Consider the following 13,505-nt stretch of genomic DNA (forward strand, 5'->3'; position numbering starts at 1 on the left):
AATTACGGAGACATGGCTCCAGGGCCACAAAGGCTGGGAGCTAAACATGCAGGGGTATTCAATATTCAGGAAGGATAGACAGAAAGGAAGTGGGTGGGGTGGCATTGCTGGTTAAAGAGGAGATTATGCAATAGGAAAGAGAGACATTAGCTTGGATGCTGTAGAATCGGTATGGGTAGAACTGCGAAATATCCAAGGGCAGAAAGCATTTGTTGGAGTTGTATACAGACCACCAAACAGCAGTAGGGAGGTTGGGGATAGCATCAAGCTTTCCTGGAATGTATACGGGATGGTTTCTACAATATGTAGAACAACCGACTGGAGGACAGGCCATCCTAGACTGGGTATTGTGTAATGAGGAAGGATCAGTTAGCGATCTTGTTGTGCAAAGCCCCCTGGGCAACAGTGACCATAATATGGTGGAATTCTGCATTAGGATGGAAAGTGACACATTGAATTCAGAGACTATGGTCCTGAGCTTAAAGAAAGGAGACTTTGAAGGGATGAGACGGGAATTGGCTAGGATAGATTGGCAATTTATACTTAAAGGGTTGATGGTGGAGATGCAATGGCAAAGATTTAAAGACCGCAAGGATGAACTCCAAAAATTGTTCATCCCTGTCTGGCGAAAATATAAAACGGGGAAGGCGGCTCAACCGTGGCTAATGAGGGAAATCAAGGATAGTGTTAAATCCAAGGAATATGCAAAAAAATGGGCCAGAGGAAGCAGCAAACCGGTGGACTAGGAGAAATTTAGAACACAACAGAGGAGGACAAAGGGTTAATTAAGAGGGGGGGGGGGAGAGCATGAAAGAAAGCTTGTGGGGAATATGGAAACTGACTGTAAAAACCTCTTTAGATGTGTAAAAAGGAAAAGATTAGTGAAGACAAATGTAGGTCCCTTACAATCAGAGACAGGTGAATTTATAATGGGAAACAAAGAAATGGCAGTAGCAGTTAAATGAGTACTTTGGTTCTGGCTTCGCTACGGAAGACATAAACAATCTCCCAGAAATACTAGGGGATCAAGGATCTAATGGGAGGGAAGAACTGAAAGGAATCCACATTAGTCAGGAAATGGTGTTAGGCAAACTGTTGGAACTGAAGGCAGGTAAATCCCCAGGGCCTGATGGTCTGCATCCCAGAGTACTCAAGAAGGTGGCCCTAGAAATTGTGGATGCATTCGTGATCATTTTCCAATGTTCTCTCAACTTTGGATCAGTTCCTGTGGACTGGAGGCTAGCCAATGTAACCCCACTTTTTAAGTAAGGAGGGAGAGAGAAAAACAGGAAATTATAGACCAGTTAACCTAGCATCAGTAGTGGGGAAGTTGCTTGAATCGATTGTTAAAGATGTTATAGCAGCGCCATTGGAAAGCAGTGACAGGATCTGTCAAAGTCTGTCTCTGGACTTTCAAAAGGCCTTTGACAAGGTCCCCACACGAGAGATTAGTGGGCAAAATTAGAGCACATGGTATTGGGGGTAGGGTATTGACATGGATAGGGAACTGGTTGGCAGACAGGAAGCAAAGAGTAGGAATTAACGGGTCCTTTTCAGAATGGCAGGCAGTGACTAGTGGGGTGCGGAAGGCTCGGTGCTAGGACCCCAGTTATTTACAATATATATTTAGACGAGGGAATTAAATATAACATCTCCAAGTTTGTGGATGTCACAAAGCTAGGTGGCAGTGTGAGCTGCGATGCGGATGCTATGAGGCTGCAGGGTGACTTAGATAGGTTGGGTGAGTGGGCAGATGCAGTATAATGTGGATAAATATGAGGTTTTCCACTTTGGTGGCAAGAACAGGAAGGCAGATTATTATCTAAATGGTGTCAGATTAGGAAAAGGGGAGGTGCAACAAGACATAGGTGTGCTTGTACATCAGTCATTGAAAGTAAGCATGCAGGTACAGCAGGCAGTGAAGAAAGCTAATGGCATGTTGGCCTGCATTGCGAGAGGATTTGAATTTAGGAGCAAGGAAGTCCTACTGCAGTTATACAGGGCCCTGGTGAGACCGTATCTGGAGTATTGTGTGCAATTTTGGTCTCCTAATTTGAGGAAGGATATTATTGCTATTGAGGGAGTGAAGCGCAAGTTCACCAGGTTAATTCCCAGGATGGCAGGAATGACATATGATGAAAGAATGGGTTGACTGGGTTTGTATTAACTGGAATTTAGAAGAATGAAAGGGGATCTTATGGAAACATATAAAATTCTTCATGAATTGGACAGGCTAGATACAGGAAACATGCTACCGAGGTTGAGGGAGTCCAGAAACAGGGATCCCAATTTAAGAATAAGGGGTAGGCCATTTAGGACTGAGATGACGAAAAAAAAATTCACCCAGAGAGTTGTGAATCTGTGGAATTCTCTGCTACAGAAGGCAGTGGAGACCAATTCACTGGATGTTTGCAAGAGAGAGTTGGAGTTAGCTCTTAGTGCTAAAGGAATCGAGGGATATGGGGAAAAAGCAGGAATGTGGTACAGATTTTAAATGATCAGCCATGATCATATTGAATGACGGTGCTGGCTTGAAGGGCCGAATGGCTTACTCCTGCACTCTTGCTATGTTTCTATGTTTCTAATTCAGTTAAGCATCATGTTCAGCACAGACATCGTGTTATTTTCTATGTTTATCACTTGTGAAATCTCAATGCAGAAGGATTATAGTTTTTCCTGAATGATATCTGCATGTACTATTGATATTCATTGGGGCAGAAGGTCAATATAATTTTCATATTAATGTGAAATTAGCTATTTTTGTTTCTTACAAAAAATAAATGTTTGATAGAGTTGTTAACAGTTCAGAGAGGCCACATCTGCAAGCAATAAGCTGAAAAAAAACTAACAAGTATTTGGTGTTTTCTGCAAAAAACAGGCGACTTAACAGCTTGGGTCAGAGTTTAATAAAAGTCCTTCGGGGAGCTAAATTGTCTGTCAGTGACTGGCATGTATCATAAGCAACGACACGTGCGTATAAATTATAGTTTTAATTAGTAAAGCATTGCATAGCACTTTACAGTACTATTATTATACAGCTTCATGAAGTTCCTTGCAACATTCTAGCATGTTATAAACAGAATGGTACCCTGGGACACATCAGGAGATATGTGCCCCAGATGAATAAAAGTCAAGAATTAGGTTTCAGGAATTTTTATGAGGAAAATTAAGTGGTAAGCAGAAATGTTAACTTACTTTGGGAGTGAGGGAATGCTAGGGGTCAGAATATTAAATGTAGGGAATTAACAGATTTTTACACAAATTTATTTTTCACCACTCTGCCCCGCACCATCCTTAGTCTTGAATGCCACATTGAAATAAATGCGAACAAAATGTATCAGAGCTGGTTCCACTCAAGGGACGGCATGGTGGCACAGCGGTAGAGTTGCTGCCTTATGCCCCTGTCACACTTAGGAGACCTGAACGGAAACCTCTGGAGACTTTGCGCCCTACCCAAGGTTCCCGGAGGTTTTTGTCAGTCTCCCTACCTGCTTCCACTACCTGTAACCTCCGGCAACCACCTGCAACCTCCGGGAACCGCACGGAAACCTTGGGTGGGGCACAAAGTCTCCAGAGGTTTCCGTTCAGGTTTCCTAAGTGGGACAGGGGCATTAGTGGGACAGGGGCATTTCAGCGCTTACAATGCCTGAAGCCTAGGTTTGATCTCAACCACCGACAAACTCTGTACATTCTCCTTGTGAATGTGTGGGTTTTTCTCCGAGATCTTCGGTTTCCTCCCACACTCCAAAAGCGTACAGGTTTGTAGGTTAATTGGCTTGATATCATTGTAAATTGTCCCGTGTGTGTGTAGGATAGTGTCGGTGTGCCAGGATCGCTGGGCAGTGCAGACACAGTGGGCCGAAGTGCCTGTTTCTTCGCTGTATCTCTAAATTAAATTGGTCTACACGAAGGAATGCACGTGGCATTGTGTATCCCTTTAAGCAAAATATTACAATATTAAATAATTACCAAATCTCCACTGGAGTTCAGATCACGATGTATTACTTTCCTTATCGATCGATCAGAGAACATGCCCAGTTTTCTGTGGAATACAGTGGAGGGATTAAAACACATCAACAACCAAGAAAGAAATATAACTATAGTGTGCCACCAGCAATGTAGCAATCCACATCTTTCATCTCTATTTCCATATTGCTTGCACAAGGAATTAAATTGTGAACATTTATTGCGAAATACAGCATAAAATAGGCTAGCTTTGTGGTGAGATTTCAATCACAGGCATAACATTGATGTGTTCAGAATCTTCTTGCAGCAAAATCATCCTGTTTATTGGGTGGGTTTATTTCCAAGATAAAAGAGGAAACTAGACAGGGGTTTTGAAAATCTACAGCCGAAACCTGCCTGATTTACCTGTGTGAAGGTAGACACACAATGCTGGAGTAACTCAGCGGGTCAGACAGCATCTCTGGACGAAAGGAATAGGTGACGTTTCGGGTCGAGACCCTTCTTCAGACTGAGAGTCTGGGGAAAGGGAAACGAGAGATATAGATGGTGCTATAGAGAGATGTGTAGAACAAATGACTGAAAGCTATGCAAAAAAGTGACGATGATGAAGGAAGCAAGCCATTGCTAGCTGTGGCTAGGTGATAATGAGTTACAGACAATGAAGCTCACCAGGACGACAATGAATCTAGTACAACGACCAGCGTGGGGGAACGAGGGAGATAGATAGATGGCGATGCAAGAGTTACTTGATGTTGGAGAAATCAATATTCATACCACTGGGTTGTAAGCTGTCCGAGAGAAATATGAGGAGTGATAGACACAAAATGCTGGAGTAACTCAGCAGGACAGGCAGCATCTCTGGAGAGAAGGAATGGATGACGTTTCGGGTTGAGACTCTTCTTCGGACCGATGAGGGATGATGTACTTGGGTCCTTGGGCAAGACACTTCACCCACCTTTGCCTGTGTGTGAATGTGTGTGAATGTGTGTGAGTGATTGGTGGTGGTCGGAGGGGCCGTAGGCGCAGAATGGCAGCCACGCTTCCGTCAGTCTGCCCCAGGGCAGCTGTGGCTACAGAAGTAGCTTACCACCACCGAGTGTGACTGAGGAGTGAATGAATAATGCGATGTAAAGCGCCTTGAGTATTAGAAAGGCGCTATATAAATCCCATCCATTATTATTATTACTTGTGTTCCTTTTTTATCATTTGTAGTTGCAACCAAACTCAGCTTACAAATGTTTCCTCTCAATATGGTTGCTCTAAAGTGTACTAGGTTACATTTTATAAAGGTGCTAATTATGTACTAATAACCACAGTGTGAGCTACTGAAACAAAAATAATATGACAGAAGATTTGGGGACACAATGCTTAGGTGCAAGAGTTACTGTCTCGTAGCAACCAGATTTAATTCATTTTAGAGATGAGGCAAGTATTTCTTCTTAGGGGTTCTCTGGAACCTCAAAAACTGATGGATACAGATCTGAATATTTTTGAGGCAGAGGTAGATATTTTCCTGATAGGCAAGTTCCCACTTGTAGATGGAATTTTATTGTAGAGGTTACATTCAGATTTTACTTCGGAGTCACATGAGTGACTACGTGAAGACCACGTCCAGCACGCATGCGCGACATAGCGTCTCACGCAGTGCAACAGCGACGAACGGGACCTCCGGGTAAGTAACTTACTCTGAGGTCGTGTTTTTTCGAAACCCTTGTTCTGGTTTGTTCACTCACAGGATCATGAACAAGGGAAAACAAGCAAGAAAGGTCGTACCCCGTTCGACTCCGACGGAACAGGAGAGTTCCATCAGTGGGAGGCAACCGGCGGCACCTGGACCGCACACGCTGCGGTCCACAGTCACCGATAGCAATTCCGAGCCGAGCCCAGCGCCGCTAGCACAGCCTGAACAACAGCAGCGGGCTGGAGGTAAGGCAAAACGGAAGTCGGACCGGCCGGTATACACAGACGAGTCCGGTGCGGAAGACTCACCGCCCGAGAGCGGCAAAGGTGGCCGTTTGAGCCGAATGGAAAGGCTCATGGAGCAAATGCTCCAGCGAGACTTGCTCCACGCACTGGCCATCGCATCTCCCTCAGCAGAGGGGAGCGTTGGCGACCAGGACTGGGCTGGTCAAGAACAGGGGTCACTGTCTGAAGATACCGGGAGTATGCTTGGGGTACAGGAACAGGAAGAGCTGCTGGGAGTGGTGAACCGCTATGCGGCAACACCGTGAGCGGGACGGCCGTTACAGCCTAAACTGGCGGCCAGCATTGACTACTTGTCCTTTAAACCACTGCAAGAACAGGTAGTCAATGAGGCGTTGGACCTCTACACGCCTCCTGAAAACTGCATTTCGCTCAATGTACCTGCCGTCAATAGTCAAATCTGGGGGTACATTGGGCAGCGTATCAGAACCCAAGAATTAAAACTGCAGAAAATATTGAAGCTCTTGACGTCGGCTATCACCTGCTATGCTCGTTCCGTGGACGGGGTAGACATGACAACTAACCAGCAAGATACACTGGCTCTACTGTGCAACACACAGTACAAGATTAACAACCTCCTTAAGGAAGCAATAAGGAAGCAATCCTAAATTTGCAGGACTGTGCAGAACACTGGCCTCAGAACCACAGATCCTGCTATTTGGCAAGGACTTGCCCAAGCAAGTCAAAGACCTGGATGAGGAATCCAAAGCATTTGGCCTCATGAGGGCAGGACCCGGAACGAGCAGAACCACTCAACCCAGACGGCAGTACCCCATCGCATCCACCAGTCGGCCTCAACTTCATGGGACTGGTGAAAGCTCGGGGCCCGCACACCATCCCCGGAAGCCTTTTTTAGGACAGGGCCCAGAGCGGGCCCCATGGAAAATGCGCTACCCCCACACAGCACCACCCCGACAGACAAGGAACCAGTTACAGAATAATTGAATACACCACCAATAACAATGGAGGTAGGTGGGTCTGGTTCCTACCAGTACATAAAAGGTGGGGGAATTATGCTAACAGGGGGGAGACTACACCTGTTTATGGAAGCATGGAGGACTATCACACTTAATAGTTATATACTTAACAGTATTCGAGGATATAAAATTGAATTCATTCAAGAAAACATGCCACCAGTTCAGCATGCACCCCAAAGGGGTTTTACCCTCTCACTAAAAGAAAAACTGGAGGGACAAGCAGAACTGGTGAGGTTACTTACAAAGGGTATCATTGAGAAATCTGAACATGAACCTTTGGAATTTGTTTCAAATATATTTACCAAAACCAAAAAAGATGGTGGATGTCGCATCATCATTGACTTAACTACATTGAATACTTTCGTTAAGTATATACACTTTAAAATGGAAACATTTGTGACTGCCAAACAACTGATTTCCAAAGGATACTTTATGGCAAGCATCGATTTAAAAGATGCATACTATTCAGTACCTATTCATAAGGATCATCGTAGATACCTAAAATTTATCCGAATGGGGCAACAATGGCAGTTCAAATCGTTGCCTAATGGTCTAACATCAGCCCCAAGACTGTTTACCAAGATATTAAAACCAGCCTTGGCAATATTAAGAAAACAAAAACATATTGTCATGGCATATCTTGATGATATTTTGATAATAGGCAAAACCATGGAAATTGCTAATTCAGCAGTATTAGCTACTAGCCATTTATTTGAAACCTTGGGTTTTGTCATACATCCAGATAAATCTAAGTTGATGCCATCCACAACTATGGACTATCTGGGATTCACAATTAACTCAGTCCACATGTCTGTAACGTTGCCAAAAGAGAAATCAGCAGAATTGGCACAAACGTGTAACAAATTAATGGTTAACAATCGACCAACCATCCAACAAGTGGCAAGAGTAATTGGGAAAATGGTAGCAGCATTTCCAGCTACCCAGTTTGGACCTTTGCATTATCAAAACTTACAAAGAGCAAAGGTGCAAGCGTTAAAACGACATGCAGGTCACTTTGACTGAACCATGAAATTGCCCATTGAAGCAATATCAGAGTTACAATGGTGGATAGAGAACATTTGGCATAATTCCAGTCCTATCATTATCAATAACCCAACATTAACTATACAAACAGATGCCAGTGCTCAAGGCTGGGGAGCAACTAATACCATATCCAGTACAGGTGGTAGATGGACTAATCTACAATCATCACTACTACAGACACTGGGCATAAACTATTTGGAAATGTTGGGTGCGTTCTATGGTTTAAAAGCATATTGTACAAATATGCACCATTTGCATGTTCGTTTGCAGATTGATAATACCACAGTGGTGGCCTATATTAACCATATGGGCGGGATAAAATCGATATAATGTGACAATTTGGTCAACACAATCTGGCAATGGTGTGTCGACAAACATATTTGGCTATCAGCAACTTACCTACCAGGTAAGCTAAATACAGTGGCAGACACCAGGTCACGCAAGTTTAATGATAACACCGAATGGATGTTAAACCCCAAAGTATTTGCTGAAATTACAAACCAATATGGCACACCAGATATAGATCTCTTTGCATCCCAACTGAATCACCAGGTACCGATGTGTGTCGCTTGGGAACCAGACCCTGAGGCAACGGCGATGGAGGCATTCGCGCTGGACTGGGGGAACTATTTTTTCTATGCCTTTCCCCCCTTCTGCCTTATCAGTCAGGTACTACGCAAAATACAGATGGAGTCTGCTTCAGGCATTTTGGTAGTACCCGACTAACCTACACAGCCATGGTTCCCAGTGGTCCATGACAGGGTCATTGAACCACCCATGACCATTCCCAGCGGACCAGATCTACTGATCCACCCTGTATCAGGCGAAAGTCACCCATGCCATGACAGAATAAACCTACTGGGTTGCAGATTCTAAAAATACCTTTGCTGGACCTGGGATTGTCAAATAGGACCATGGACACGATGACAGCATCTCACCGACTTTCCACTAAGAAACAATACCTCTCGAGCATAAGAAAATGGGAAACATACTGCTCGAGAACAGGGACAACCTACTCATCAACCATCATAACAAATGTACTGGAGTTCCTGGCCAGCCTTCACCATGATGAAGGTCTGAGCTATAGCGCTATCAATTGTGCTAGAAGTGCACTGTCAGCCTACCTAAGACAGGCACCAGGACAACAGGCCATAGGGTCTCATCCGCTGATGATCAAATTAATGAGAGGGATCTTCAATTCAAACCCCCCTAGACCTAGGTATACCAAGATCTGGGATGACAGTGTTGTCCTGACATACCTAAGGGGATGGTCACCAGCCAGATCCCTCACTCTGGAACAGCTAACCCTGAAAACGGTCATGCTGATGGCGTTAGTCTCAGCACAAAGGGTCCAGTCCCTTTACTTATTCAGACTGGGCAACATGGTCATAACACCAGACCAAATAACATTCACCATTCAGGAGCTGGTAAAACAGAGCAGACCAGGAACTTCAGGTCTTATTATGGAATTCTGGGCGTACCCACCTGACCCCCGTTTATGTGTCATGACTCACCTACTACTATATATCAACACAACTAAAGATTCCCGAGGGAGAGAACAAGCTCTATGGGTCAGCCACAAAAAAACCACATGGTCGGGTGTCGAGCCAAACCATCTCTAGATGGCTCAAACAGGTACTGGGAGCTGCTGGAGTGGATACTGACATTTACACGTCTCACTCCACCAGGGCAGCATCCACGTCGGCGGCTAAAAGAATAGACGTGCCATTAGACCACATCCTGGCAACAGCGGGGTGGTCCATGGAAAGAACCTTTCAAACGTTCTACGACAAGCCGTTAGCAGAACCTGTTTTATTTGCAGAAAGAATTTTAGACTCTGCAAACATATAATTTAAGCCCGGGGGAGCATTATTTTCTTTGTTATTGTTTTCAAATAAATACCATTATTGTTTTATAAACAGATTCATGTTTGATCACGATAACATACTTCCTCCCTTGGATGACTTCGGCAGCGAGTGAAGTATGAACTGTTACACGGTTTGAAATCACAGAGCTTTAAAATCTTCACGTAGTCACTCACGTGACTCCGAAGTAAAATAGTAAGATTAAACGAGAATTTACCAATTTGAAGTTTGATCTGTATTTTATGAGGAGTTACGATGAGGGATTACGTGCCCTCCGCTCCCACCCTCAATTATAGAGATCAACTGGTAACTTAGTTCTCCTTATCTTTACTATGTTTATTTCAATTATTGTGTTGTTTCTGTGATTCCACACCGCTGCTTTGAAGTATGTCGCGCATGCGTGCTGGACGGGGTCTTCACGTAATCCCTCATTGTAACTCCTCATAAAATACAGATCAAACTTCAAACTGGTAAGTTCTCGTTTAATCTTACTATTAGTTGTGATATTGAATGGCAGAGCAGCTGAAGAGCCTGAATGGCCATGACTGCTCTTACTTTGTTCATCGTTGTTCATCAAAGGTGGAACTACTGTAGTTGGGACATGTTGGTCGGTGCGGGCAAGTTGGGCTGAAGGGCCTGTCTCCATGCTGTTTGATTCTATCTGCTCATGTTTATCATTTAGTTAGCAGACAGTCTTCAAAAACTGCCAGTACAATGTAAGCTGGAATGGTTCTTCCAAATGACCAATTAGTTCAGAGAGGGAATCAAAAATATCTGTCAAAATAGTCTCATTGTAATGCTCATATATATGATTACACAACCTTGTGTCACTGGATAATTTCTGCTGGAATTCTGAAGAAAGGTCCCAACCTGTCCACCTTGTTGTCACCTCTCCATCTTGAATCTGAAGAAAGATCCCAACCCGAAACGTCATCTGTCCATGCTCTTCCACGATGCTGCCTGACCCGCTGAGTTACTCCAGCACATTGAAACATCGATTGGTGAAAGACTTGGATCGAGTGGATGTGGGGAGGATGTTTCCACTAGTGAGAGAGTCTAGGACCAGTCATAGCCTCAGATCAAACAGATGTTCCTCTAGGAAGGAGATGAGGATGAATTTATTTAGTCAGAGGGTAGTGGATCTGTGGAATTAATTGCCACTTGGAGGCCACGTCAGTGGATATTTTTGAGGCAGAGTTAGATTTGTGATTAGTATGGGTGTCAGGGGTTATGAGGAGAAGGCAGGAGAATGGGGTTGAGCAGAAGACTTAGATCAGCCATGCTTGAATGGCAGAGTAGACTTGATGGGCCGAATGGCCTAATTCTGCTCCTATCACTTACGAACACTTTGTGTCTCTGAATGAAGTAAGTAGGTGGAGAGAGGTCAACTGAAGGGTATTCAGCAATAACTACCTTTCAATGATATGGCCCGGAGTTATTGCTGAGAAAGACCTGGCAAACCAAACCCACCCTACCTGGAAGGTTGCATTTTATTGCATTTCATAAAGTCTTTTTTTTTTTTTTTTTTTTATATTTTTTTTTTGGAGAAGAGAAAAAGAGGAAAAATAGATAGTAGAAAATAGAAAAACACGAAGTGTGTGTATAAGAAAAGAAAAAGTGGAAAGTAGAAATAGGAGCAAAAGACCCTTAAAAGAGAAATTTTCAAATCTTTATTCGGAGATGTAGATCTATCCACGACCTGACCTGAAATCAGCAATCTTTACGGCACCGCTGCATCACATGATTCCAAAAAGTCGATGAAAGGAGACCAACTCCTTAAGAATTGGTCATATTTATCTATTAGTCGGAGTCTCATTTCTTCAAGGCGTGCTATGTCCATCATATTCCTAATCCACATTTTAACAGTTGGAATTGCTGTATTTTTCCAAAATTTAAGTATCAATTTCTTTCCGATTATTAACCCATAATTAAAAAAATATTTTGGTCCTTATTTAAATTGATATCTTCTACTATTATTCCAAATATAATCCATTCCGTATTAGGTTCTATTCTTGACTTGAAAAGCTTTGTAAATATATCTAATAATATATATAATATATATATGTAAGTATATATTTGTTGGATGATCAGCCATGATCATATTGAATGGCGGTGCAGGCTCGAAGGGCCGAATGGTCTACTCCTGCACCTAATTTCTATGTTTCTATGTTTCTATCAAATATATCGCTCCAAAATGTATTCAACTTTATACATCCTACAAATGAATGTGTTATATTAGCATTTTGAAACAAACATTTATCGTATCTGGGAGAGACGTTTAGGTAAAATTTATTCAACCTCGTTTTTGAATAATATAGTCTATGTAATAATTTAAATTAAATTAAATTATGTCTTTCACTAATGGAACAATTATGTGATACTTTTCCCATCTATCCTTCGGGATCTTTCTCATTAGTTCATGTTCCCAATCTTCTCTTAGTGCCTCTGTTGAGGGTAATTCTCTATTTAATATATTATTATAAAAGTATGATTTATTACTAAGTTACAGAGATAGGTTGAATAAGTTAGGTCTTTATTCTCTGGAGCGCAGAAGGTTAAGGGGGGACTTGATAGAGGTCTTTAAAATGATGAGAGGGATAGACAGAGTTGATGTGGACAAGCTTTTCCCTTTGAGAATAGGGAAGATTCAAACAAGAGGACATGACTTCAGAATTAAGAGACAGAAGTTTAGGGGTAACATGAGGGGGAACTTCTTTACTCAGAGAGTGGTAGCGGTGTGGAATGAGCTTCCAGTGGAAGTGGTGGCGGCAGGTTCGTTGGTATCATTTAAAAATAAATTGGATAGGCATATGGATGAGAAGGGAATGGAGGGTTATGGTATGAGTGCAGGCAGGTGGGACTAAGGGGAAAAAGTTGTTCGGCACGGACTTGTAGGGCCAAGATGGCCTGTTTCCGTGCTGTAATTGTTATATGGTTGTTATATGGTATGATATTAGTTTTTGTGAATCAGCCTTAATATTCATTGCTTCTTCTAAAGGGTCTAAAAATATAATTTGAAATCTATGTGTATATTTCTTCATAAAGTCACATATCTGTATATATTTGAAATATTGATTATCCTTCAGTTTAAATTTTAATTTTAATTGTTGAAATGATAACAATTTGCCCAATTCATACATATCTCCTACTTTCCTAATCCCCAGTCTATCCCATTGTTTATATGTTTTATCGATAAGAGATGGTTTGAATGCAGGGTTGTTCAATAGTGGGGTTAGTACTGATAGATTATTTAATTTCAAGGATAATTTTATTTATTTCCAAATTCTTATTGTATTGTGAATAATTGGGTTCTTCTTATATATTATACTATTCAATTTTATCGGTGAGAACAAGATTGTTCCTATATTGTACGGGAAACACTCCTCTTTCTCCATTCTTATCCACTCCGACTGGTGAGTGGAACTATCCAACCAGTACATTATGTTCTTAATATGCACTGCCCAGTAGTAATACGTAAAGTTAGGTAATGATAAGCCCCCAACTTCTTTAGGTTTACACAAATGCTTTCGTTGAATTCTGTGTGCTCTGTAATCTCATATAAAATTAGTGATAGTAGAATCTAGTTTAAAAAAAAAAATATTTTGGAATATATATTGGGATCGCTTGAAACAAATATATTAATTGTGGTAAGAAAGTCATTTTTATAGCG

General features: G+C 42.3%; 1 protein-coding gene across 3 annotated transcripts in view; it reads right to left on the reverse strand.

Moving 5' to 3' along the window:
* LOC116979990 (very long-chain specific acyl-CoA dehydrogenase, mitochondrial-like) overlaps positions 1 to 13,505 on the reverse strand; it is an 81,940-nt gene that overhangs the window by 15,018 nt on the left and 53,417 nt on the right. For all 3 annotated transcript variants that reach the window (XM_033032021.1, XM_033032020.1, XM_033032019.1), the window contains one exon: positions 3,970 to 4,042. In XM_033032021.1, the coding sequence (XP_032887912.1) occupies positions 3,970 to 4,042 (73 nt within the window). The remainder of the gene's footprint in view (positions 1 to 3,969; positions 4,043 to 13,505) is intronic.

Source organism: Amblyraja radiata, chromosome 13 (genome assembly GCF_010909765.2).
Source record: "Amblyraja radiata isolate CabotCenter1 chromosome 13, sAmbRad1.1.pri, whole genome shotgun sequence".
NCBI lineage: Eukaryota > Metazoa > Chordata > Chondrichthyes > Rajiformes > Rajidae > Amblyraja > Amblyraja radiata.